At 44.6% G+C, this 25,518-nt stretch overlaps 1 protein-coding gene across 7 annotated transcripts in view; it reads left to right on the top strand.

Moving 5' to 3' along the window:
- The first annotated feature begins 5,208 nt into the window (after positions 1-5,208).
- The window catches only part of CD2H10orf143 (chromosome D2 C10orf143 homolog), a 46,292-nt gene continuing 25,982 nt past the window's right edge, over positions 5,209-25,518 (top strand). For 2 of the 7 annotated variants that reach the window (XR_007460857.1, XR_007460853.1), the window contains exon 1: positions 5,313-5,663. Coding sequence is in view for 1 of the 7 variants with exons in the window: in XM_049645904.1 (XP_049501861.1) it covers positions 5,562-5,663 (102 nt within the window). In the remaining 6 variants the exon portion in view is untranslated. The other 5 variants (XR_007460854.1, XR_007460855.1, XR_007460856.1 and 2 more) reach the window with 5 other exon arrangements.

Raw genomic sequence — 25,518 nt, 5'->3', positions numbered from 1 at the left:
GGCCTCTCTGAGGAGGGGCGGGACCGCCAACATCTGAACAAGAAGAAGCAAGCTGTTGCAGAGCAGGGGGAAGTGTTTCCAGGCAAAGATGATGACCCTTATCACTATGATAGTGTCTGAAAGCTGAGAATTTCAAAGAAAGAAAGGTATCCTTATGCTTGTGCCCAAAGAAAGTGCTGAGAATTTCTTTCAATAAGAGGGCAAGAAGGAAAAGAAGGGGCATTCATTAAACACCTACTGTGTGCCAGTCTCTGGACTGGAGGTTGTGGATGTATTGTCTCTTTCGCATCCCAACAAGAAGAGGTAGCAAGTTTTAAAAGAAGTCGTTGGAGAGTGAAAGGGGGGTGTTTAAGTTCATGAAAAACTACTCATAGCTTTGCAAAAGTTGAACAGAACTGTCACTCATCCCCCTCCCTACAACACACGTGCGATCTCCCTTGACCGGGCTGAACTGTACATGGTTTCCGAGGCCATCTGCAGGCTACTCTTTGAAGCTCCCTCTTTCCTGGAAGGCAGGTGACAGGAGCAGGCTATTTCATTCCTATTGTACAGATGAGGAAACTGAGGCTTAGAAATGAATGCTTGCCCCAGTGAACATCACTAGTTAGGTTTGACAGCCATATGCCAACTGAACCTCCAGAAACCGCCTGGACTCCGAATGGTCCAGGGCTCAGATGGGGACAGACTAGAGATGGTCGGGCAGCTACAGTGACCGAGTACCGCACGTCAGGCTCGCCACGGTACAGACGGTATCTCGTGGAAGACGCACAGGACCGCGCCGAGGCAGACATCGCTATTAACACCCCGAACTTCTACACTGAGAGGGGCAGGGGGTGAGAGGTTAAAGCAGCTCGCTTGGGAGCTGGACATCGGCAGGGTGGAACCGGACCTCAGGTCACCTGAGAGCCGTTTCCCTGGAAGGTGGTGTGCAAGGGATGGTAAATGGTGTGCAGGGAAATGCTTTTCTTTTAATATTTAATGTATTCATTTATTTGTGGTAAATAATTAATATTTATTGTGGTAAAATATACGTAAAATTCACCATGTTAAACATTTTTTTCTTATTAAAGACTTCTTGGCATTTTATTTTATTTATTTGTTTATTTATTTATTTCTGTCTTACCTTTTTTTTTAGTTTAAATTCAAGTTCATTAACATACCGTGTAGCATTGGCTTCAGGAGTAGAGCCCAGTGATTCATTCATCTCTTACATATGACACCCAGGGCTCATCCCAACAAGTGCCCTCCTTAATGCCCATCACCCATCTAGCCCATCCCCCCCACCACTTCCCCTCCAGCAACCCTCAGTTTGTTCTCTGTGTTTAAGAGTCTCTTACGGTTTGCCTCCCTCTCTGTTTTTATCTTATTCTTTCCTTCTCTTCCCCTATGTTCACCTGTTTTGTCTCTCACATTCCACATGTGAGTGAAATCATGTATTTGTCTTTCTCTGATTGACTTATTTCGCTTAGCATAATACACTCTAGTTCCATCCACATTGTTGCAAATGGCAAGATTTCATTCTTTTTGATTGCCAAGTTATACTCCATTGTATATACGTACCACATCTTCTTTACCTATTCATCAGTCGATGGACATTTGGGCTCTTTTCCATACTTTTCCATACTTCCAGACTATTGTTGATAGCACTGCTATAAACACTGGGGTGCATGTGCCCCTTTGAATCAGCATTTTTGTATCCTTTGGATAAATACCTAGTAGTGCCATTGCTGGGTCATAGGGTAATTCATTTTGAACATTTTTAAGTGTAGAGTTCAATGGTATTAAGTGACCATCACCACCATCCATGTCTGGAACTCTTCACGCCTTCCCAAAGTGAAAGTCTATACCCATGAGACACTAACTCCCCATTCTCCTCCCCAGCCCCTGGAAACCACCATTCTATCTGTCTCTAGGAGTTTGATTTTTCCAGTATTTCATGTAACTGGAATTATACTTTATCCTTTTGTGACTGCCTTATTTCATTTCACATAACGCCCTCAGGGTTCCATGTCGTAGCTGGCGTCGGAGTTTCTTTCCTTAAGGCAGAATGATATTCCACCGTATGGATGGACCACATTTTATTTATCCATTCATCTGTCTGTGAACACTTAGATTCTTTCCATCTTTTGGCTGCTGTGTCTAGTGTGCAATGAACATGGGCATTCGAGCTCCATGCTTTCAGTTATTTTGTGTTACACACCCACAAGTAGGGTTGTGGATCATAATTTTATTCTTAATTTTTTGAGGAAATGCCATACTGTTTTTAATAGTGCCGCACCATTTTGTAGTCTCCCCAGCAACGCTCAAGTGTCCTAACTTCTCCACATTCTGGTCAACACTTGTTTTCTTGTAATGCACCTCCTAATGGACGTGAGATGGCATCTCAATGTGGATTTGATTTGTATTTCCCTAATGAGTAGTTGATGTTGTGCATCGTTTCATGTGGTTATTGGCTGTTTGGAATCATCTTTGGAGAGATGTCTATTCAAGTCCTTTGTCCATTTTTTAATCAGGTTCTTTCCCTGATGTTGAGTTGTAGACATTCTTTATGTAGTCTAGGTATTAGCTCCTTATCAGAGACGTGATTTACAAATATTTAGTCCATTTTTTGGGTTGCCTTATCACTGTATTAATAGTGTTATTTGATGCACGTAAGTTTTTAATTTTGATGTAGTCCAATTTATCCACTTTTGTTGTTGCTGTTGACTATGCTTTTGATGTCATATGCAAGAATCCAACGTCCTGAGAATTTTCCAGTTTTTTTTCCTAATAACTAATGTATTTGTTTTAACATACTGAAATAATAAGTACTATAAATATCATTTAACAGATATCATATTATTTTTAGAGTTTGAAAAATATATGATATTAATTTAAATAAACTAAGTAGTAGCAGAGTTTTGTATACATCGTAATTGTATCCAATTGACTGTTGTTTGGTAACTAGCGTATCACACTAAATTGCAATGTATTAAATATACCTATCGCTGTACATCGTGTTAAAGAAAAAAAAATGCATGACACTTGACATGAGTGGTAAGGCAGACTTTATTCAGGGGGTCCATTGTGACAGATATAGAGACTATTATCACGGGGTTTTGCAGTAGGAGAGGAAGAGTGGGATTAACTCCCAACACAAAGAAGAGTGGGAATTCATAGCCTAGGAGTGTGATACGGGTAGGGGGAGGTCAGTGGGTGAAAAATCCTAGAAGGAAACATCTGGGGTGAGGGACAATTCTTTCTAAATCAACCCAACAGGATTCTTGCTGAAGGCAGGCCGGGGTGATCAGACATCACCTGGGGGAATGTGGGGAATGAGGAACCCCATCAGACATTGAGGCTGAAAAGAGAGCAAGGGTGGGAGACTCTTGCTAAACCTGGACAATGCAGAGACTAACATGGAAACCCCAGAGTCAGGGACTAGTTGAGAAGAGTTCAGGGGAGCCTGGGTAGAGTTTGGTCAAGGAGAATAGCTGTCACCAGCCTGTGGGCTAAGCGTTCCCCCATTACTCAATGGTTGGTTCAAGTGCCTGAAAGAGCAGCCCCAAGTCCAAAGGCCAGTGATACTGACACTGGACCACACAGCACATCATTTAAGGTAAACTGCAAGGCCAAAAAACCACAAAGTTTTTAAAGTAGGGGCAGTAGTACAGGTTCTCGATAGCACCTTATTTTCAACTCTGAAATCCAACAGTTCTAAAAATCAGTTCTTCCTAAGTTTCAAGCAAACACATTTGAACGGATATGAGACTATTTAAAGCAGTTATATGTCCCACTTAAGGTGAATGTTTCTGAACATTCACACATTTTGCCACATAAATATTATGTCTGATCATAGGGTGTTGTCCCAGGCCCTACTGAAGGCGTTTCATACTAGATATGTAATATATATATATATATATATAGCGCTTCAAAAACAAAAAAATCCTAAAGATTTTGAATTCCAAAACACAGCCAGCCCCAAAGTCCCACCCCGAACTTTATTGAGATATAACTGGCATAGGACATCGTACAACTGGAATGATTTGACATGTTTACATTGCAAAACGATTACCATAAGATCGGTTAGCACATTTATCACCTTACACAGTTTGTTTATTTGTTTTATGGTGAGAACTTTCAACATGGAGTCTCTTAACAACTTTCAAATATACAGTATTGTTAACTTTCGCTCACAACTGTTAAGTCCAGGGTTTTGATATAGGATTGTCAACTAGGAGCAGGAGTGTTAGTATAGGAAGACTAGTAATAGTAATATACCATTTATTGAGTAGTTTGTGTCAGTCGTTGTTCTAAGTACATTATATGTATACACCTCACTTAATCTTCATAATGCCCTGATTCATCATTATCTTAAATAAATAACAAAAATGATATAGATTAGCTACCTAGCTTGCTGAAGATCATGCAGCCAGACGCCCAACGGAGTGGAGGAGTCACGCATTTCACCTTAACGGGTAAGAACCAGGCTTTGCAACAAAAAAGATGCCTTTGCCTGCAGCAGAATGGTAAACTCAGCCCTCAAATAATTGAAATGCAACAAAAAGCCCGGAGGCTGGCAGGCATGTAGTTGTGGATTGGTGCGGAACTCAAGGCGTTTCGGCCTAGGTGCTGTCGCACTTTTCACCAGGTTTTCCGCCAGCCGCCCCTCATGGTGGCAGGAAGGTTGCAGCAGCTCCGGGAAGCTCACGCTTCGGCGGGGAACGACCGCAACAATAGCTGAAAAGAACGCAGCCCCCGCCCATCCATCCATTTACCACAGACGGGAAACTCTGTCCCGGAGCCCCGCCCTCGCAGACCTAGTTTACTGCCACTGCGCAGAGCTCCGGCCCTGCCCACCGCTAGCAGATACCCGGCAGAGGCCCGGCTCGGACACGTGTTACTTAATCAGAGTACGGGGCTGGGCGCCTCGGCCTTTACGGGGGCTGCCAGCTCCCCTAGGGTGCGAGCGCAGAGGGCAGCCGGCGCGGCCCGCCAGGCCCCCGTTCCTCCTCTGCACAGCCCGCAGAGAAGCTCCCCGCCCAGGGCCACACCCGGGCGGGCGATCACCGTACCGCCCCCAGCCACGCCCGCCCGGAAGTGAGGCCCCCTTCCCGAGACTACAGCTCCCAGACACACCCTCCAGGGCAGCTCGCCCACGCGGATTGGCTCGCTGCGCCATCCATCAACCGACCAGCCACAGGAAGACGGTTGCCGACGGCGCTCGATGACCAATCACAAGAGCGAGGAGGAGGGAGCTCCCCCTGCCGATCCGCCACCAGCAGTCGAAGCCTGGCAGGACCCTGAAGGAGTAAGGTCTTCGGAGTCCCACAGTCGATTCAGTGACTGGAGAAGTGACAGGCTGGCCCTCTGTGCGAAATGACAACCCTGGGCGGAAGTCCCCTTTTGCCCAGAAGACTCTGGTCTCCGCTACTCCTGTCTGCTGCCCTCGCGAAGCAAGGCCCAGCCGTCTTCGCGGCGCCCCGCCCCCCGTCTCTCATTGGCGCCCTCGGGGCACGTGGGGGGGGGGGCAAAGAGGCGTGGATGCAGTGGCTGGGGCGGGCGGCCGGAGTCCGTAGGTCATGAGAGGCCCGTGGACTCGGGGTTGGGGCCGCAGGGATACCATGGTGCCGGTCCCGTGGCGACGGCGGAGGCCGGAGGAACTGCAGGTTCCGGGGGACGCGGTGAGCCCCCCCGGGGCCTGGGCGTTAGGAACGGGTTGGCGGAGCCCCCGGGCGGGCCCACTGGGCTTCGTGTCTCCCCGCGGGCCGGCCCGGGAGGAAATCTAGCCGGACTAGCGCTGGCGCCCTCCTGCCAAGGTGGGCGGACCGGGGGCGAGGCCGCGACTCTGGCACTCCGCCTCCCCGCGGCCGCGCCTGCGCAGAGATGCGGGGCCCCGGACCCTGGGTCCCTCTCAGGAGCGCGGGCTCCCTGTGCGGCCTGGCAGACTCGGTGGACTCGGGGTGAGGGTCAGGTGGCGCCCCGCGGTCTGCTCGCTGCTGCTCCTGAGTCAGGCCTCCGCGTGCAGGCGCTGGGCTGGGTGTGGTGGGGCTGCCAGGTGAGCAGACACACCTGGATTGAGCACTTTGACCCGAGGGAGCAGGGTCAGGTGACGTGACTGGTGATAACAGCCCTGATCGAGATCCGCGGGTGGGTAATCGGGCCTGCACGAGACTGGAAGGGGAACAGGATAGGAGGCAGGGGATTGCTTAGCCTTTTAGGGAACTGGAAGTCAAGTACCGTCGGATTGGAACGTTAAGGCAGAGCCCCTGAGCAGCGCCCCGTGACTTCCACCTCCGCTTGCGAACTGGCTGGTCTCACCCCGCCTGCTTTATTTCATGGTTCCTTGCTAAGAGCACCAACGAGCAGCCAACATACCCAGCACCTGAAGTGTTCTGTGTCTTCTGGACCCACAGGCTTACTGAGCACGGGATCTGTCTCCCGAGTTCATGCAGGCACAGTTTTCTGGCATGATTTTACAGCATAACGAGTGCCTAGTTTCCTTCCCTGCATGTGTTTCCTCACCCACCACTGCCTGGCCACGAAGCCAGTGTCACTTAACACCCTGTCACAGAAGCACACTACTTCCAGGGACCGTGTTACTAGGGCACAGATTAAGCTTCTGTAACTGAAGGTTTCAAACCACATTGGTTCCAACGAGGTGGAAGCTTGATCCTGCTGTCCATAATGTATAGAGGTGAGCAGACCGGGGGGACCCTAAATACAGGGTGGGGCTGGTGCTACCCAGATCAAAGACATCCAGGGACCCAGGTTCCTCCCGTCACCTGCTTCCTGCATTCCCTGGTGGTGTCCTTTTACGTGAGGTCAACACCAGGTCATCACTACACTGCTCACCTTGCGTATGGTGGGAAGTAAATGTAGAGTGACATGATCATACTGACATTTTAAGAGCCTATTCTGGGGACTCTGGGGAAAATGAAAGGGATGGTGATCAGAGCTAAGGAGGGGGGCAAGGGGCGTATAAATTACGAGAGGTTACAAGTTTGGACAGTGAATGTAGACAGAGGGCTCTGTGTATCGGAGGAAGAACGGACTAGTCTTGCTGGTGGAGTGGACGTGGAAGGTCATGGGAGAGGAGGAGCCCAGGATGGCTCCCAGGGCTGTGACTTGAGCACCTGGCTGGGCAATGGTGCTCTTACGGGAGAAGATTGGTGTGGAGCTGCAGGAGAACACCGGCTCTGGTTTTGTCACTGCGTTTTCCGCTTTGGGCACGTTTGTCACAGGTAGTGCTCGTCATTGAGCACTTAGCAGGTGGGTTGTCTGAATCTCACAGCAACCTGTTTTTATTCCCATATTACAAATGAAGAAACGGAGGCACAGGGAGGTTAATCAGCTGGTCTGAGGATACACAGCTAGCGGTGGACGTAGGTCTTTGACCCCACCGCCTGCCTCCAGAGCCTATCGTCTTAGTCACAGCCTAAGACGTCTGTAGCCTCCCATGTGGGGCTTGCAACCAAGCCCTGAATTGGCCATACAGAGATGAAAGGTGTGATGCCACAGGCTGTCAGGGACCAGGCACTGGAGGTCATTATTGATCAGAGAGAACGAGAAAGGCTTACAGGAGAAACTTGGAATGATCTTGCAGATTGCGATGCTGAAATTAAGTGCCCAGCTGGAGGCTGCAATACTTCCTGTTACCAAGGATTGGTGACTTGGGTGTCTTATTGCCATGGTGTGTGTGGACTCTTAATTTGATAAAGTTCTTATTCGTATTGTATTGTGCCTCAGTCGTTGATCCAATAATTCAGATTGAGTCCTTGTCCCAAGTTTTCCATTCTCTTTTCTCTCACTCTCTCTCTCACACACACGCCCCCCACCCCCCCCGGCCTCCTCAGAGTTTGGTTACGTGCAAAGAGCAACTCGTGTCCTACCTCTGTTCACAGACTAGTGGGTCTACACCCTGTGCGTTGTAACCACCAGTGGAGCTGTAGAAACCCCTGCAGCTGCCGGGACCCATGTCTGTAATAGCTCCACAAGTGTTCTCCGGCGGAGCCACAGGTGCCTCCCGTAACCCCCTGGGTGTCCAGATTGTGGGAAGCTCGCCCAGTGTGGTGCCACATGTAGCCATGGACGATGAGTAGGGTTCATCATTCCTGTTAGGGTGCCTGCTGAACAGCAAGCACTATTGTGGGCTCTGCGGAAAGGAAAGAGAAGTGAAATCCTGGCGAGATTGACCCTGAGACTTGGAGGCATCCAGCGCTTGGCTGCTTCAGCCCCCCTGCCCCCCGCACCCTCACCACCCTACATGTTCGGGAAGAAGAGGGTGTGCCCAGAACGCCCACCTTCATGCATACTCAGCCTTTACTGTCCGTGAAGGTGCTCCTTCCTGACGACCTCTGTAAAAATTCTCCAGGGAAGCGACACCCGAGGTGTCTGGGCTCACCCTCCAATTGGTATCTTTTCTAGCTTCCTCTCGGTTGATCCAGGATCCCATTTTCCAGCTTATCCTGGGATTAGTGACCATTTCCTCTAATGTATTTTCATTCTTTATCAGTGACCCGTAGAAATAACGTATCAGGATGCAAAAATTAATTGGCTATTGACCGTTTTTTTATCACTAGTTTTTTTCTTTAAAAATTTTTACCTTTATATTTCTTTGTTGATATGTATTTTTTAAAATTGAAGTATAGGGGCTCCTGGGTGGCTCAGTCGGTTAAGTGTCTGATTTCGGCTCAGGTCATGATCTCATGGTTTGTGGGTTTGAGTCCCGTGTCGGGCTCTGTGCTGTGTGCTGACAGCTCAGAGCCTGGAGCCTGCTTCAGCTTCTGTGTCTCCCTCTCTCTCTCTCTCTCTCTCTGCCCCTCCCTCACTCGCGCTCTTTGTCTCGAAAATAAACATTAAAAAAAATAAAGTAAGAAAGTAAAATTGAAGAATGCTGTATATACAGTGATCGTTTCAGGGATGCACTGTAATAATTCCACAGTTGTATTACATTACTCTGCGCTCGTCATGATTACTGTACTCTTGATCCCCTTGAATTCACCCATCCCCCCACCCGCCCACCTCCCTTGTGGCAATCACTGGTGTTCTCTGTGTTTGAGTCTTTTTTTGTTTGTTTTTGTTTCTTCTATTTCTTAAATTCCACTTCTGCTTGAAAGCATATGTTATTTGTCTTTTTCTGACCGACCTATTTCACTTAGTGTAATAACCTCTAAATCCATCTGCGTGGCAAATGGCAAGACCTCATTCTTCTTTATGGTTGAGTAATATTCTGCTGTATGTATATACCACATCTTTATCCATTCATCTGTTGATGGACACTTGGGCTGTTTCCATACTTTGGCTATTGTAGATAATGCTGCAATAAACACAGGGTGCAAATATCTTTTTGAATTAGTGTTTTTCTTGAGGTAAATAGCCAGTTGTGGAATTACTGGATCATATGCTAATTCTATATTAATTTTTTTGAGTAACCTCTATACTGTTTTTCACAGTGGCTGCACCAGTTTGCATTCCCACTAACAGTGCATGAGTTTCTTTTTCTCCACATCCTCACCATCGCCTGTTATTTCTTGTGTTTTTTAGTTTCACCATTCTGCTGATTAATGATATTAAGCATCTTTTCATGTGTCTGTTGGCCATCTGAATGTCCTCTTTGGAAAAATGTCTATTCATGTCCTTCCCATCTTCATCGGATTATTTGGGTGTCTTGGTGTTGAGTTGTATGAGTTCTTTATGTATTTTGGATATTAATCCCTTTTTTTCTTTTTACTTACTTATTCATTTACATCCAAGTTAGTTAGCATATAGTGCTATAATGACTTCAGAAGTAGATTTCCAGTGATTCATCCCCTACGTATAACACTCAGTGCTCATCCCAACAAGTGTCCTCCCTAATCCCCCTTACCTATTTAGCCCATCCCTTCACCCATGATATTAACCCCTTATGTATCATTTGCCAATATCTTCTCCCATTCCATTCAATAGGTTGCCTTTTTGTTTTTATTGGTAGTTTGCTATGTAAAGCTTTTACTTTTGATGCAGTCCCAATAGGTTATTTTTGTTTTTGAGACCTATCGAGAAAAATGTTGCTATGGCCGATGTCAGAAGAAATTACTGCCGGTGTTTTCTTCTAGGATTTTTATGGCTTCAGGTCTCACATTTAGGTCTTTAATCCATTTAGAGTTTATTTTTGTGTATGGTGTAAGTAAGGGGTCCAGTTTCATTGTTCTGCATGTAGCTACTGGTTTTCCCAACCTTTTGTGGAAAAGGCTCTCTTTTCCCATTGCATATTCTTGCCTCCTTGCTCATAGATTGATTGACCATATAACTGGTTTTGTTTCTGGGCTCTTTATTCTGTTCCATTGACCTATGTGTCTGTTTTGGTGCCAGTACCATGCTGTTTTGATTACTACAGCTTTGTAGAATATCTTGAAGTCAGGGATTGTGATACCTCCAGCTTTGTTCTTTCTCAAGATTGTTTTGGCTCATTGGAGTCTTTTGTGGTTCCATCCAAATTTTAATATTATTTGTTTCTAGTTCTGTGAAAGTGTTGTTGGCATTTTGGCCAGGATTGCATTAAATTTGTAGATTGCTCTGGGTAGTACAGACGTTTTAATGATACTGGTTCTTCTGGTCCAGGAGCTTAGAATATCTTTACATTTATTTGTGTCCTCTTTAATTTCTTTCATCAATGTTTCATGGTTTTCAGAGTACAGGTCTTTCACCTCTTTGCTTAAATTTATCCTTAGATATTTTGTTATTCTTGGTCCAATTATAAATGGGATTGTTTTCTGGGGCGCCTGGATTGCTCAGTTGGTCGAGCGTCCAACTTCAGCTCAGGTGTAATCTCATGGTTGGTGAGTTGGAGCCCCATATCTGGCTTGCTGCTGGCCGCACAGAGCCTGCTCCGGGTGCTCTGTCCCTCTCTCTCTTGGCCCCTCCCCGACTTGGGCTTGTTCTGTCTCTCAAAAATAAACATTAAAAAAATACATTGGATTGTTTTCATAATTTCTCTCTCTGCTACTTCATTGTTAGTGTAGAAGTGCAGCAGATTTTATTAATTTTGTATCCTGACACTTTACTGAATTCATTTGTCAGTTCTAGTAGTTTTTTGGTGGAGTCTTTAGGGTTTTCTATATATAGTGTCATGTCATCTGCAAATTGTTGAAATTTTACTTCTTCCTTAACAGTTTGGATGCCTTTTATTTCTTTTTGTTGTCTGATTGCTGTGGCTAGGACTTCCAATACACTGTTGAGTAAAATTGGCGAGAGTGGACATCCCTGTCTTATTCCTGATCTCAGAGGAAGAACTTAGTTTTTCACCACTGAGGATGATGTTAGCTGTGGGTTTTTCATTTGTGGCCTTTATTATGTTGAGGTATGTTCCCTTTAAACCTACTTTGTTGAGAGTTTTGTCATGAATGGATGTTGTACTTTGTCAAGTGCTTTTTCTGCATCTGTTGAGATGATCATATGGTTTTTATCCATTCTCTTGTTAATGTGATAAATCATTTTGATTGATTTATGAATATTGAACCACCCTAGATCCCTAGAGTAAATCTCACTTGATTGAGATGAATGATTTTTTTTTTAATTTTTTTTAACATTTATTTATTTTTGAGACAGAGAGCATGAACAGGGGAGGGTCAGAGAAAGAGGGAGACACAGAATCTGAAACAGGCTCCAGGCTCTGGGCTGTCAGCACAGAGCCCGACGCGGGGCTCGAACCCACGGACCACGAGATCATGACCTGAGCCGAAGTCGGACGCTTAACCGACTGAGCCACCCAGGCGCCCCTGAATGATTTTTTAAATGTACTGTTAGATTTGGTTTAAATACTATTATTGGACTATAACAATGGCACATATTTAAGTGTACAGTTTGACTTTTTGGCTTTTGTAAATAATGTTTTTATGAGCATCCAAGTGCAAGTTTTTGTAAGGACATATATTTTCCTTTCTCTTGGGCATAAACCTAGTTGTGGGATTTCTGGGTCATGTGGTAACTTTTTTTTTTTAATTAAAAAAATTTTTTAATGTTTATTCATTCTTGAGAGAGAGACAGAGAAAGAGAGAGAAAGCAGGGGAGGGGCAGAGAGAGAAGGAGACACAGAATCTGAAGCGAGAGGGAGACACAGAATACGAAGCAGGCTCCAGGCTCCAAGCTGTCAGCACAGAGCCCAATGTGGGGCTCGAACCCATGAACTGTGAGATCGTGACCTGACCTGAAGTCGGACGCGTAACTGACTGAGCCACCCAGGTGCCCCTGTGCTAACTATCTTTAGCCATTGGAGGAACTGCTAGATTGTTTTCCAAAGTAGCTATGCTATTTTACATTCCCAGCAGCATTGTTCGAGAGTTCTGGTTTCTCCACATCTTTCCAACACTTGCTATTTGTCTTTTTAACTGTAGCCATCCTAAGTGGATGGGAAGTGCCATCTCTGTGGTTTTGACTTGCATTGTCCTGATATCTAATAGTGTTGGGCATCTTTATGTACTTCTCGCCCATTTGTATATTTTCTTTGGAAGAGTGTTGATGAGGTCCTTTGCCCATTTTTAAAATTAGGTTGCCTTTTGCTTGGTGAGTTGTAATAGTTTTTATATATTCCAAGTATGAGTCCCTTACCAGAAATGTGATTTGCAGAGCAGAATTCCCCCCGCTCCCCACCCACCTCTCTCATAATTTTAGTTCTTACATTTAGATCTATGTTCCATTTTGCGTTAATTTTTGCTTATAGTATGTGGTAAGGTTCTAACCTCATTCTTTTGCATGTGGGTATTAACGTATCCAATCACCTTTTGTTGAAAAGACTATTCTTTCTCTCCATTTAATTACCATGGCACCTTTGTTGAAAATCAGTTCACTGTAAATGTGAGGGTTTTTCCCTAGATTCTCAATTTGGTTCCTTTGATCTGTTTGTCTGTCCTAGGTTGGTACCACACTGTCTTGATGAGTGTAGTTTATAGTAACTATTGAAACCTGCAAGTGTGGGTCCTTCAACCTTCGTTTTCAACGCTGTCTCAGCAATTTTGGGTCCCTGGAAGGTCCATGTGAATTTTAGGATCAGCTTGTCAATTCCTACAAAGAAGCCGGCTGGAATTTTGATAGGGATTGTATTGAATCTGTGGATTAATTTGAGGAATGTTGCCATCTTGACTGCACTCTGCATAGTGTCTGATGTATGAACACGGGATATCTAAGTTTCATTGGTTTTTCTCTATTGTTTCTATTTACTGTGGCATTACTTTTCACTGAGATCTTTATTATTTCCTTTCCTCTTTTTACATTGGGTTCAATTGTTCTTTTGTTTCTAGTTATTTAAGGTGGATGCTGAGGTCATAGAGTGGAGACCTTTTATTTTTTCTTGCATAGGCATTTAATGTTAAACATTTCCCCCAAGTACTTCTTTAGTGCAAATTTTGATATGTTTTGTTTTCATTTTTTTTTAGTTCAATGTACTTTATAATTTTCAGTTTGATTTCTTCTTTGATGCATTTGTTACGTAGAAATGTGTTAGTTTCCCAATGTTTGGGGGTTTTCTAGAGATCTTTGCTATTGCTTTCTAATGTTTTTTTCCTAATCTTTATTATTTCATTCCTTCTGCTGGCTTTAGGCTTCTTTTGTTCTTTTCCTAGCTCTTTTCTAAGGTTCGGTTGTTTATTTGAGATTTTTCTTGCTTCCCTCTTTTCTTTTTTTTTTTTTAAATGTTTTTATTTATTTTTGAGACAGACAGAGACAGAGCATGAGCAGGGGAGGGGCAGAGAGAGAGGGAGACACAGAATCGGAAGCAGGCTCCAGGCTCTGAGCTGTCAGCACAGAGCCCGAGTGGGGCTTGAGTTCACGGACTGTGAGATCATGACCTGAGCTGAAGTCGGACGCTTAACCGACTGAGCCACCCAGGCGCCCCCCCCCCTTTTCTTTTTTAATGTTTGTTTATTTTTGAGAGAGAGTGAACGGGGGATAGGGCAGAGAGAGAGGGAGACCGAGAATCCCAAGCAGGCTCCACGCTGACAGCAGAGAGCCCGAAGTGAGGATTGAATTCACAAACTATGAGATCGTGACCTGAGCCAAAGTCAGACATTCAACTGACTGAGCCACCCAGGCACCCCAGATTTTTCTTGTTTCTTGAGGTAGGCCTGTATTGCTCTATACTTCCCCTTAGGACGGCTTTTGCTGCATCCCAAAGCTTTTAGACCTTTGTGTTTTCACTTTCATTTGTTTCCATGTATTTTTAAAATTTCTTCTTTGATTTCCTGGTTGACCCACTCATTGTTTGGTAGCATGTTGTTTAATCCGTGTATTTGTGGTCTTTGCAGATTTTTTCTTGTGGTTGACTTCTAGTTCACAGCATTGTGGTCAGAGAAGGTACATGGTATAATTTCAGTCTTTTTATATTTGTTGAGGCCGGATTTGTGACCTAATATGTGATCTGTTCTGAAGAATGTCCCATGTGTATTCTGCTGTTCTAGGATGGAATGTTCTGAATGTATCTGTTAAGTCCATCTGGTCTAGCCATTGTTTCCTTGATGTTTTTGTTTTGATGATCTGTCCTTTGATGTACGTGGGGTGTTGAAGTCCCCTACTATTATTATATTATTATCTGTTCCTTTATGTTTGTTATTAATTGTTTTGTATATTTGGGTGCTTTCATGTTTGGGTGCATAAATATTTACAATTGTTATATCTTCTTGTTGGATTATCCCCTTTATTACGATACAGTGCCCTGATCTGTCTCTTGTTACAGTCTGTTTTAAAGTCTAGTTTGTCTGCTATAAGTGTTGCTACTCTGGCTTTCTTTTGATGTCCATTAGCATGATAAATGGTTCTCCACCCCCTCATTTTCAAATTGCAGGTGTCTTTAGGTCTAAAATGAGTCTCTTGTAGGCATCATGTAGGTGGGTCTTTTTTTTTTTTTTTTTTTTTTTTACTTATCATCCATTCTGATACCTGATGTCTTTTGATTGGAGCATTTAGTCCATTTACATTCAAAATAGTTATCGATAGATATGTATTGAGTGCCATCTTATTGCTTATTTTGTCATTGTTATCTGGAGATTTGTCTGATCCTTTCTTCTCTTTGTCACTTTTGGTCTCTCCTTTGCACTCAGAGTCCCCTTTAATATTTCTTGCAGGCAGGGCTGGTTTGGTGATCGTGAACTTCTTTAGTTTTTGTCTGGAAAACTCTTTATCTCTCAATATTCTGAATGATAAGCCTTGCGGGATAGAGTATTCATGGCTGCATATGTTTCCCATCGAGCACTTTGAATATCTCATGTCACTCCCTTCTGGCTTTTTAGGTTTCTGTTGAGAAATCTCCAGCTGGCCGTATGGGTTTTCCTTTGTAAGTTAAGAACTTATTTGTCTTGCTGCTTTAAAAAATTTTTATCACTGTATTTTGCAAATTTACTTACAATGTGTCTTGGTGTTGCCTCCTTTTGTTGATTTTGAGAGGAGTTCTCTGTGCTTCCTGGATGTGAATATCTGTTTCCTTCCCCAAATTAGGGAAGTTTTCAGCTATTATTTTCTCAAATAAATTTTCTACCTCTTTTCTGTCTCTTCTTCTGGGACTTCTGTGATACAAATGCTATTATGTTTAATGGAGTCGCTGAGGTCCCTAAGTCTATTCTTTTGTTGCATAATTCTACTTTCTCTCTTTTGTTCAGATTTATTACTTACTATTATTTTGTCATCTAGGTCATTAATTTGTTCCTCTGCTTCTTCCAGGCTGCTGTTCGTTGCATCAAGCCTGTTTCCAATCTCGTTTATGGCATTCTTCATCTCTGATTCTTTTTTTAACTCTTTTTTTTAATCTGTGGTAAGATCTCACTTGTGTGTTCTATTCTTAACGAATTCTAATTTAAGAATTTTTCAAAGAATTTCTAATTTAATTTCACTGTGCTCAGGGAACATACTGTGTGTGACTAGAATCCTTTTAGTTTACTTAGACTTATTTATTTTCCTTTTCCTAAAATTTAGTTTTTAATTTTTGCTGTGCTAAGAACACTTAATATGAGGTTTAGCCTCTTAACAAGTCTTAAGTGTACAATACATCAGTATTGGCTGTAGGTACAGTGTTATACATCAGATCTCTAGAATTTATTCGTTTTGCTTAACCAAAACTTGATACCTATTGATGAATAATTCTCCATTTTCCCTTTCCCACTATGCTTGGTAACTAGCATCTCCCCCCCACCCTTTAATTTTATGAATTTGACTCTTCTAGATACCTCATGTAAGTGGAATCATGCATTATGTGTCCTTCTGTGTCTGGCTTACTGCATTTGGCCCAAGATCCTTAATGTCCATTTATGTTGTCGTATAACATTCCTTCCTCTCTTTAAGGTTGAACAGAGTTCCATTGCATGTACATACCATATTTTCTTTGTTCACCTGTCAGTGGACATTTAGGTTGTTTCTACATCTTTGCTACTGTGAATATGTGCTGCAGTGAACATGGGAGTGTTGATATCTCTTTGAGAGCCTGATTGCAATTTTTTTGGTAGCTCTATTTTTAATTGTTTTTAGGAGCCTTCATACTGTTTTCCATGTGAAACAATTTTTTTTGATTCAAGATATGGTCCATCTTGGAAAAGGTATATTGTGCAGTTGTTGAGTGTTCTACAAGTGTCTAATAAGTCATGTTGGTTGTTAGTTTGGTTTAAATCTTCTATTTTCTTAATGATTTTCTTCATGTTCTATCTGTTTTTGTGAAAAAGTATTGAAACTTGTGAATATAATTGTATGTTTGTCTTTTTCCTTGCATTTCTTCTAGTTTTCTTTCATGTATTTGGAAGTTCTCTTATTAGGTGCAAATGCATTTATGAATTGTATATCTTTTTGATGAATTAACTCCTTTAACATTAGCAAATTACCTCTTGTATCCCTTGTAATATTCTCTTCTATATCTGTATCTTTACATTTAAAGTGAGTTTCTTGGGGCTCCTGGGTGGCTCACTTGGTTGAGAGTCTGGCTCTTGATTTTGGCTCAGGTCAAGATCTCACGGTCCATGAGTTCCAACCTTACATCAGGCTCTGCACTGACAGCATGGAGCCTGCTTGGGATTCTCTCTCTTCCTCTCTCTTTGTTCCTCCCCAGCTTGCACACTCATGCGCGTGCTCTCCCAAAATAAATAAATAAACTTAAAAATAAAGGGAGTTTCTTGTATGCAGCCTATAAGTGAGTATTTTTTCTCTTTAATTCAGTCTCTGCCTTTTCATTGGAATATTTGGTCTGTTTACATTTAATGTAATTGTTGGTATAGTTAGATTAAAACCTAGCTTCTTGATTTTTGTTTTCTATTTGTCCTCTTTGCTATGCTGTTTTTCCCTTTCTAGTTTAGTGGCATACTTTTATGATTTCATGTTATTTCTTTTGTTGGCTCATTCGCTGTATTTTGTTATTTGCTTTATGATTTAGAATGTACGTCTTTAAAATATAGTCTATCTTCGGGTGATATTATGCCACTTTATATATAAGAAACATACAATAGTACAATTTCATTGTTCCTCTCAACTTTTGTGCTTTCATTGTCCTACATTTTACTTTGACACGTGTTGTAAATCTGGTACTGTATTATTACTATATCTGTAAACAATCATTTTTTAAAGAGGGTTCAGTAACAAGAACAAAAAACATATATCTGCCCACAGTTAACCATTTCCCCGTGCAATTCATTCTTTTGTGTAGATGCATATTTCCATTCGGTATCCTTTCTTTTCTGCCTGAAGGAATTCCTTTAACATTTCTTTAGGAAAGGCCGATTGGTGGTATGTGTTTTGAACTTTTGTGTGTCTGAGAAAGTCTTTATTTCACCCTTATTTTAAAAAAATATTTCTACTGCATATGGAATTCTGTTGACTGTTTTTTCTCTCAGTTATTAAAGATGTTGCTGTGCTGTCTTCTTGCTTGGATTGTTTCCAGTAAGAAATCTGCCATCACGCTGACTTTGTTCCTCAGTATGTAATGTATCTTTTGTCTCTGGCTACTTTTAATTTTCTCTTTGTCAGTGTCACAATTTGCTTTGGTATGGTAGGGTCAGGCCATATTCCCAGCTCTGTCTGAGCACCAAGCACTGTTATTCTTTCAGATGGTTCTTTCCCTGCTCTTGGATAATTTCCTGACATTTGTATGCTGACCAGTACTCTACTGAGTACATGCAGATCTTCATATTTCTCTCTGTGTTGCTGTCTTCTCTCAAGAATGCTCTATCCTGTGAACCTCTCACAGCATTGTGTTCTCAACTCAGGGAGGCCCCCAGGCTCTGCCTCAGGTTTCCCTCCCTGTGCCGTAGCCTGGGAACCCTCCAGGCAGCGAGGTAGGGCAGAGGTAGGGCCCAGCCCATTTGTGTTCTGTATCTTGGGGGTCACTCTTCTTTTTAACTCGTTGGTCAGTGTCTAGAAATCTGTTGTTTCATTTATTTTGTCCCTTTTTGGATGTTTCATGCAGGAGGGTGAGTCCGGGCCCCGTTGCCCCATCTTTACCCGAAGAGCTCGTTGGATTATTGATTTAAAATTTTTAAAAAGGTTGAAACTTAACCCAATGTGGTTAAGTTTGAGGGACTCCTCATGAAGTTTAAGGTTGTAATTATAAATGCTTTCTGTCCTATTTGATTTCAACTGGGTTAAGTGTGTGTGGGTTGTACACGGCAGCAGGAATGCCACGGCGAACTAAAACCGGTAACAACGCGAATGTTTTCTGCACGGAATTTAGTTTGCCAGCCCAGCGTGTGACTTTGTTGAGCTGTGCTGTTCCCTGCAGGTTGGACAGCGGGCTGTGCGCGTTACATTGGCAGACATGGTTTTCCCTTCCTTTATGCCTGCACACAGGTCTTGCCTTCAGTCCACGGATGAGCAAGCTTGAACTTTTCAAAACAGGCGGTGATTTGGAGTTTTAACCTGGAATGTTTTTGATGCAGCTGTGGAAATTTAGATGAAAGTAAATTACAAAGTTCCAATCTACATTTTCACCAGTTCTTGGTATTATGAAGAGCTGCCTCTAAAATCAAGGGCTGAGGATGGTTTCTGTCCACTCTGCGCTGTGGAGAACTTTAGACCTACCTTTGCTAACACTTGAAAAATGATCCGGTAAAGCTGGGTGTCTTTGTCGGCAGAACCACTTAAACACGTTTATGGCTCTAACTCCAGTGGAGTAACCCTACGGGGGGGGTCTGCCTTCTAAAGAGAAAATTCAGAGTTAAATTTGCGTGTTTCACCCAGAAGGGTGTGGATTTTGTAGCTCGTCTGCTGAGCGAGATCCGAACTGTGAGAACCTGGTGAGCACCAGCGGTGGGGCCGACCCCAGACCAAGCCCTTCACTCTTTCTGTGCTCACCCTTTCCATCAAAATGATTGCAGCCCGTGCCTCAAGAAACAGGTTATTCCATTCTCTCGGTCATTTTTTATTTCAAGGTTGAGCTAATCTGTTGAGCTGGTTTCACTGTCTGTTCTACTCAGTTTAAACGTATTCTGCCACGTTCCCATCCAGGGGAGGAGAAGTTTTCCAGTAACAGTTCCTCTTTGGTTATGACTCTGATGCCACCTTGACTCTGCCACCTGCATGGAGCCCGGTTACGTCTAGTTGTTTGCACATTTCCTGATAGATGACACAGCAAGGTCAAAATGGGGTAACGGTCAGTCTTGGCTGGGGGTCTCTCAGGGGTCTGTTGGGCTCAGCGGCCACGCTGGAGGACCGTGACGTGGCTTCAGCACCTTCAAGTGTCAGATGCCCGAGCCGAGCGAGGCGTATTGTAGGCGTTCAGCAAATACTTTCTGGCTGATCGGCGTGTTGAGGGTTGTGTGTGCAAAGGAACGGAGGGAGGATTACACTAATGCATGAAGTCCTTGGTGCTTTCAGAGTATTTATTTAGGGAAAATTTTAATTCGTCTGGTAAAGCCCTAACGGTGTGCGCCATCATCACCCTCAAGGCCGTGACTGCGGTTCCTGTCTTTTCAATTTCTTTCTTGCATTTATGAGCAGAACAGTGTTGTTTAGGTGTTTCTCAAGTGCACAATGAAGCGATTTTTTTGGCTAATCAATTGTGCAGCCGTCACCCCAGTGTTGGGTCGCTTCTGGTACCTCGTGTGTACCCGTTTTGCGGTAAGTCCGTCCCTCCCAGCTCCAGGCAGTTGCTAATCTACTTTTTGTTTTTCCAGATTTACCTTTTCTGGAATTTTTGTATAACCAGAATCATATGTGTTGTTGTTGTTGTTGTTGTTGTTGTTGTTTTTTGTGTGTGTGCAGCTGGCTTCTTTTACTTAGTGTGATGTTTTTCAGGCTCATCCATGATGAAGCAGGTATCTGTAGCTTGCTCTTTTTATTGCTAAATAATACTCCATTGTATGAATATACCACACTTTGTTTATCCAGTCACCTGTTGGTGGACGTTATGTTGTTTTTCCTTGTTGGCAATCCCAAATAATGCTGGAAATTTGGGAAACTCACATGCAGATCGTCGTATATACACTCGTTTACATTTCTCTTAGACACCTGGGACTGGAACTGCTAGTTCGTACGGCAAGTGTGTGTTTGCCTTCCTGAGAAACTGCCAGACTGTCGTCCAAAGTAGTGGCACGGTTTGCACCCCCACTGGCAACCTACAGAGGGCTCCAGTTTGTCCACGCTCCTGGTAGGTCTGAAGTTAGCCATCTCACCGTGGTATTAATCTGCATTTCCCTAGTGACTTGCTGTTGAACATCTTTTCATGTCCTTGTTTATCGCTGGTATCTTTTTTGGTGAATTATTCAAATCTTTTGCTCATATTTAAAAATGGCCTTGTTTGTAATTTACATACCATAAAGTTCACTCTTTTGAAGTACACAGGGCAGTAGTTTTAATATGTTTACAGAGCTGTGTAAATGTCTCCATAATCTACATAAAGAACATTTTCATGACCCCTAAAAGAAAGCTGGTTCCTGTAGGCAGTCACTCACTATCACCCTCCCCTAGCCCTTAGCAACTGCTGATTGACTGTCTGTCTCCATCAGTTTGTCTCTTCTGGACATTTCTTACAAACGGAATCCCAGTATTTGGTCTTTTGTGACTAGCTTCTTTCACTTGGCCTGATAATGTTTTTGAGGTTCAGCCCTGTTGAAGCAGATACCAGTATCTAATTCCTTTCTGTTGGTAAGTGCTACCTTGTGTGGACACACCAGGTTTTATCTGTTACTCAGCTGATGGCATTTGGGTTTGTACTCCTGGGATTTTGCAAGTAATGCTGCTATGAACGTTCACGTACAAGTGTTTGCATGGATGTAATGGTTTCATTTCTCTTGGGTGGATACTTAATTGTGGAATTGCTGGGTCATACGGTAACCTGACGACGCTTCACGTTTTGAGGAATTGCCAAACTCTTTTCCAGAGCAGCTGCCCCCACGCTCCCACCAACAGTGAGTGAGGGTTCTGGTGTCGCCACACGCTCCCAACACCTGTTACTGTCTCTCTGTGATCACAGCCATCCTAGTGGGTGGGAACTGGCATCCCATTGTGGTTCTGATCGGCATTTTTTAATGACACATGATGTTGGGGCACCTGGGTGGCTCGGTCGGTTAAGCATTCAGCCTTGGCCTCCTTCGGGTTTCAGCTTAGGTCAGGATCTTGTGGTTCGTGGGTTCGAGCCCCGCGTCGGGCTCTGTCCTTGCAGCCCAGAGCCTGGAGCCTGCTTCGGATTCTGTGTCTCCCTCTCTCTGCGCCTCCCCTGCTCGTGCTCGCTCTCTCTCTCTCAAAAATAAAATAAAGATTAAAAAAAAATAATGACAAGTGATGTTAAATATTTTTTCATGTGTTTATTGGCCTTTTGTGTACCTTTGTTGGAGAAATCACTATTCAGATTCTTTGCCCACTTAAAAAATTATGTTATTTGCCCTGTTCCATTGCAAGATTTCTTTATATCATTTGGACACATATCTTTTAACGTATACATGATGTATAAACGTTTTCTCTAAGAATGTGGCTTGTCTTTTTATTTTTTTGATGGTGCGTTTTAAAGCCCCAAGGTTTTGGATATCGATGAAGTCCAGTTTATCAATTTGTTTCTTTATGGATCATGCATTTGGTGTCATATCGAGAGATCTTGCCCTATGTTCCCCTCCACAAATGTTATGCTTTCAGCTCTTACATTTAGATCTCTGACCCATGTTACGTTAATGTTTGTGTATGGTGTATAGACAGGGCCCAAAGTTCCTCCTTTTGCGTGTGGACGTTGAGTCATGCCAGCACCATTTGTTATGAAGACCGTGCTTTCCCTACTGAATTGTCTTGGCACCCTAAATGTCAGGGTCTGTTTCTGGATTCTCAGTTCTGTTCTAGATGTTTATCCCTATGCCAGTACCACACTGTCTTGATTATTGTAGCTTTTTAAAAGTTTTTTTAAAGTTTATTTATTTTGAGAGAGAGAGAGGGAGAGAGTGAGCGGTGGAGGGGAAGAGAGAGGGAGAGAATCCCAAGCAGGCTCCCACACTGTCAGCACAGAGCCCAGTGCGGGGACTTGATCCCACAAACTATGAGATCAGGACATGAGCCGAAGTCGGACGCTCAACCGACTGAGCCACCCAGGAGGCCTGATAATTGTATGTTTTTATGACAGTTATGTTAAGTTTTGAAATCTTTTTCACACACTGTTTGGTTTTTAGTGCATCTTTGGCTGTATTTTTCAGTCTTGTCTGACTAGTTAGACTGAAAACTCCCTGAAGGCCCAGCTGTATCACTGCAGATCCCCAGACCTCAGACAAGTTGGTTGAGGGTTTGGGGCTTCATGTTTCTCATCTGCAAAGTAGAAAAAACATTCCTCCTGTCATACGGCTGTCATGAGGGTCGATGATCCTGTTGTGAAGTGACAAATGTGGAACACCCCCGAACTGTACTTGTGATCGTTGCAAGCGACGTTCATCAGGCCCGGCCGGGGTAGCTCAGTCTGTGTGCCTGCTTTCCTCGAGATCCCTAATGGTCAGCCGGGGCGTAACCTGGGTCTGTGGTGGGCTTCGTAATCTTGCACACCTGCAGTGGGTCCTTGGTGAGTCCAGTGTGCCCATCCGTGGTTTTTCCTCTAACCGGAAGCGGACGTGTGGTTTTTTTCTTGCTCTGTCGTCTTCCTCTCCTAGAAGTAAGTTGTCAGTCCTGCCTCTGCTGCCTCGGGCCGCGTGTCCCCTCGGCCTCCCTCTTTCCCCAGACCTGGTCGGGCGTGCAGCCCTGGTAGCCCACGCGTGGTCATCCGAGGGGTCGTCCAGACAGCGGTCACAGCCGAGGAGGGAACAGCACCAGCCTGTGAGGTCCCTGTGGTTAAAGTTTCAGCATGTCCTGGCGGCATGGGGTGGAGAGCAGGAATCCTGGCTTCTGGTGTCCGTGGTTGACTCCGTGTCACGTGGCACGGTCGCGTAGAAAGCAAACCTCCCGAGGCGGCAGGGTCATTTTCCAAGTGGCGGTGTCACGGAAGCAGGATCTGCGCGTGACGGAAGCGGTGTTTTCTTTCTAAATGACGGTCTGCGGGGCCTTGTGGATCTCGCTGCCAGCACTCACGGTCCCGTATTCAGGGCTGGTGGCCATCCACGTCCGCTGCTCCAACAGGAGTCAACTTTCTTTACTGAGCTGAACAGCCTCGCTCAGCAGACTGCTTCTGGTAACTAGGCCTCCGTCAGCTGGCATGACACTTTTCAAATACAAACGATCTTCAGGAAAAAGGCCGTTCGTCACTAACAGTCCCCACAGTACCTTCCGAATGAAAGATGAGGGCTGTGGGCGTGTGTGTAGAGACTTAACCATCAATCGCATCCTGAGTTGTAACCATCTGCACTGGTAGTCCACTTCACAGCAGATGCGCTCGATCCGCGTATTGGTGTATTGATTAACTATGCTCAATTCATGGTGTTTAATGTTTGAAGACTGTGCCGTTTTCTTGCTGTGCTGATTGAGGAGAAGACACGGTGCGTTTCTGTTCAGACGGCCCAGGAAGTCGGCATCTTTGCTTCTCTGCATCCCTGTGGCGTGTGGAGCGGAGGAGCCGGGGTCCAGCGCTGGCCGCGTGTCCGGGTTCGGCGGGTGGCCGTGCCCCCTGTGCCGGGATTCCCCGTTCACCGGCTCACCAGCGTGTCCGCGGGGGCGTCGTGGGAACGTCCCCAGCCCGGCTTCCGCAGAGCCTGGCACGGCGTCCCTGCCCCGCGCCCCCCTCGGCAGGCTGGGCGCCACCACTCCCAATAAAGGGACAGGTCGGTGACAGCACAGGTGGGATCATGCAGTCGGCGGACCGCAGCTTGTCTTTGCCAGACCGGCCAGGTTTCTTTGTTCCGTCATTGGGTAACCCAAGACGCGTTTTGTATTTTAATTCTTGTGTCTTCTAAGTGTCTCCTCTTAGCCAGCCGTGTTCCTGTGTGAACTCTTCTCTGGTGAGGCTGCCGTTCGACTGATACTCAGTTACTGTTTAGTAACGGGGTCTTTGTGTACACTCGGGATTTTAATTTCATTTATACAGTGCAAGTGTCTTAGCTGGGTGGTAAATCTTCATCTGCCTTTATGAAGGCTGACATATTCTCTCTACGAGGGAGTAAAAGGGAGCCGTGTAGCACAAGCATCCCAGAGTTAAATGCCTCTGCAGCCTTCATTTTCCTTTGGTCCAGGCCCATCCATAATAACTGGACAATTTGCCAACTAAGTGTACAGGTCAATAGCATATGCAGTCAGCTCTCAATAATCCACAGTAAATAGCAGAACACATGAATAATTTAATCCACTCAGCTGGCCGGGGGCTCCCAAGCAGGTAACCTGCACGTCCCCTAGGGGAGCCCAGCTCTTACCGACCACCTAGGTGCCAGCATGAGTCCCCCTTTTGCCTGACACCGGGTGTGGGGGCCCAATTCCCCAACCATCTGAGCCACTTAAAGAATGTCAGCTTGTCACCACGCATGATCACAAGTCTACTGACCTTAATGTGCCAAATGTTACTTGACCCCACACAGAAATGGTTTCGAATGTGCTTCCCCGGTGTTTTAGATTTCATCCAGAAAGTGTGGGTTCTGACTCGTAGTCCCCTATCCGTGCCCCTTGGCTTTCCCCTTTGGCAAGTGTGATGTTATTCAGAAAGGAGCAGGGAAATGATATTGTTACCGATGGGGGCGAGTCGAAGCCTGTGTACAAAATGACATGGGGCGCATTTACCCTTTCCACTTTTTCCCTTTAACCCAGATTGTGGGAAGTTGGCAGTAAACCAGTTTTACCCATCATACTTCTTTTTATGGTGTAAAGATCGAGCATGTCCTGAATAACCAGAGATCTAGTCCTTGATCCTGTCTTTTGCGGTACTTTCGTCTGACTTGGACGGAGGCACAGAAGGCCCCATTTTTGCAAACGTTATGAAGTTAATAAGAAGGATTACTGCAGGATCCTTCGGGAGGAGGATTGGATGTCCTCTGCTAGACTAGGAAGCAACACGGATGTCAAATTAAACTTAACGAAGGCACCGAGGGCAGCCCTTCGCTGCGAAGGGGAGCCCTCAGCATCGAGCTGTTTCATGTGGAGAAGACTCAGGGACAGTGGAGGATGTCCGCCTCCCTTGGACCTGCCACGCCATGTGGCCGCTGCCTATTCAGCTAG

This window comes from Panthera uncia, chromosome D2, assembly GCF_023721935.1.
Source record: "Panthera uncia isolate 11264 chromosome D2, Puncia_PCG_1.0, whole genome shotgun sequence".
NCBI classification, from domain to species: domain Eukaryota; kingdom Metazoa; phylum Chordata; class Mammalia; order Carnivora; family Felidae; genus Panthera; species Panthera uncia.
The sequence above is the reverse complement of the archived record's forward strand: the minus strand, read 5'-3'. Positions and strand labels throughout refer to the sequence as shown.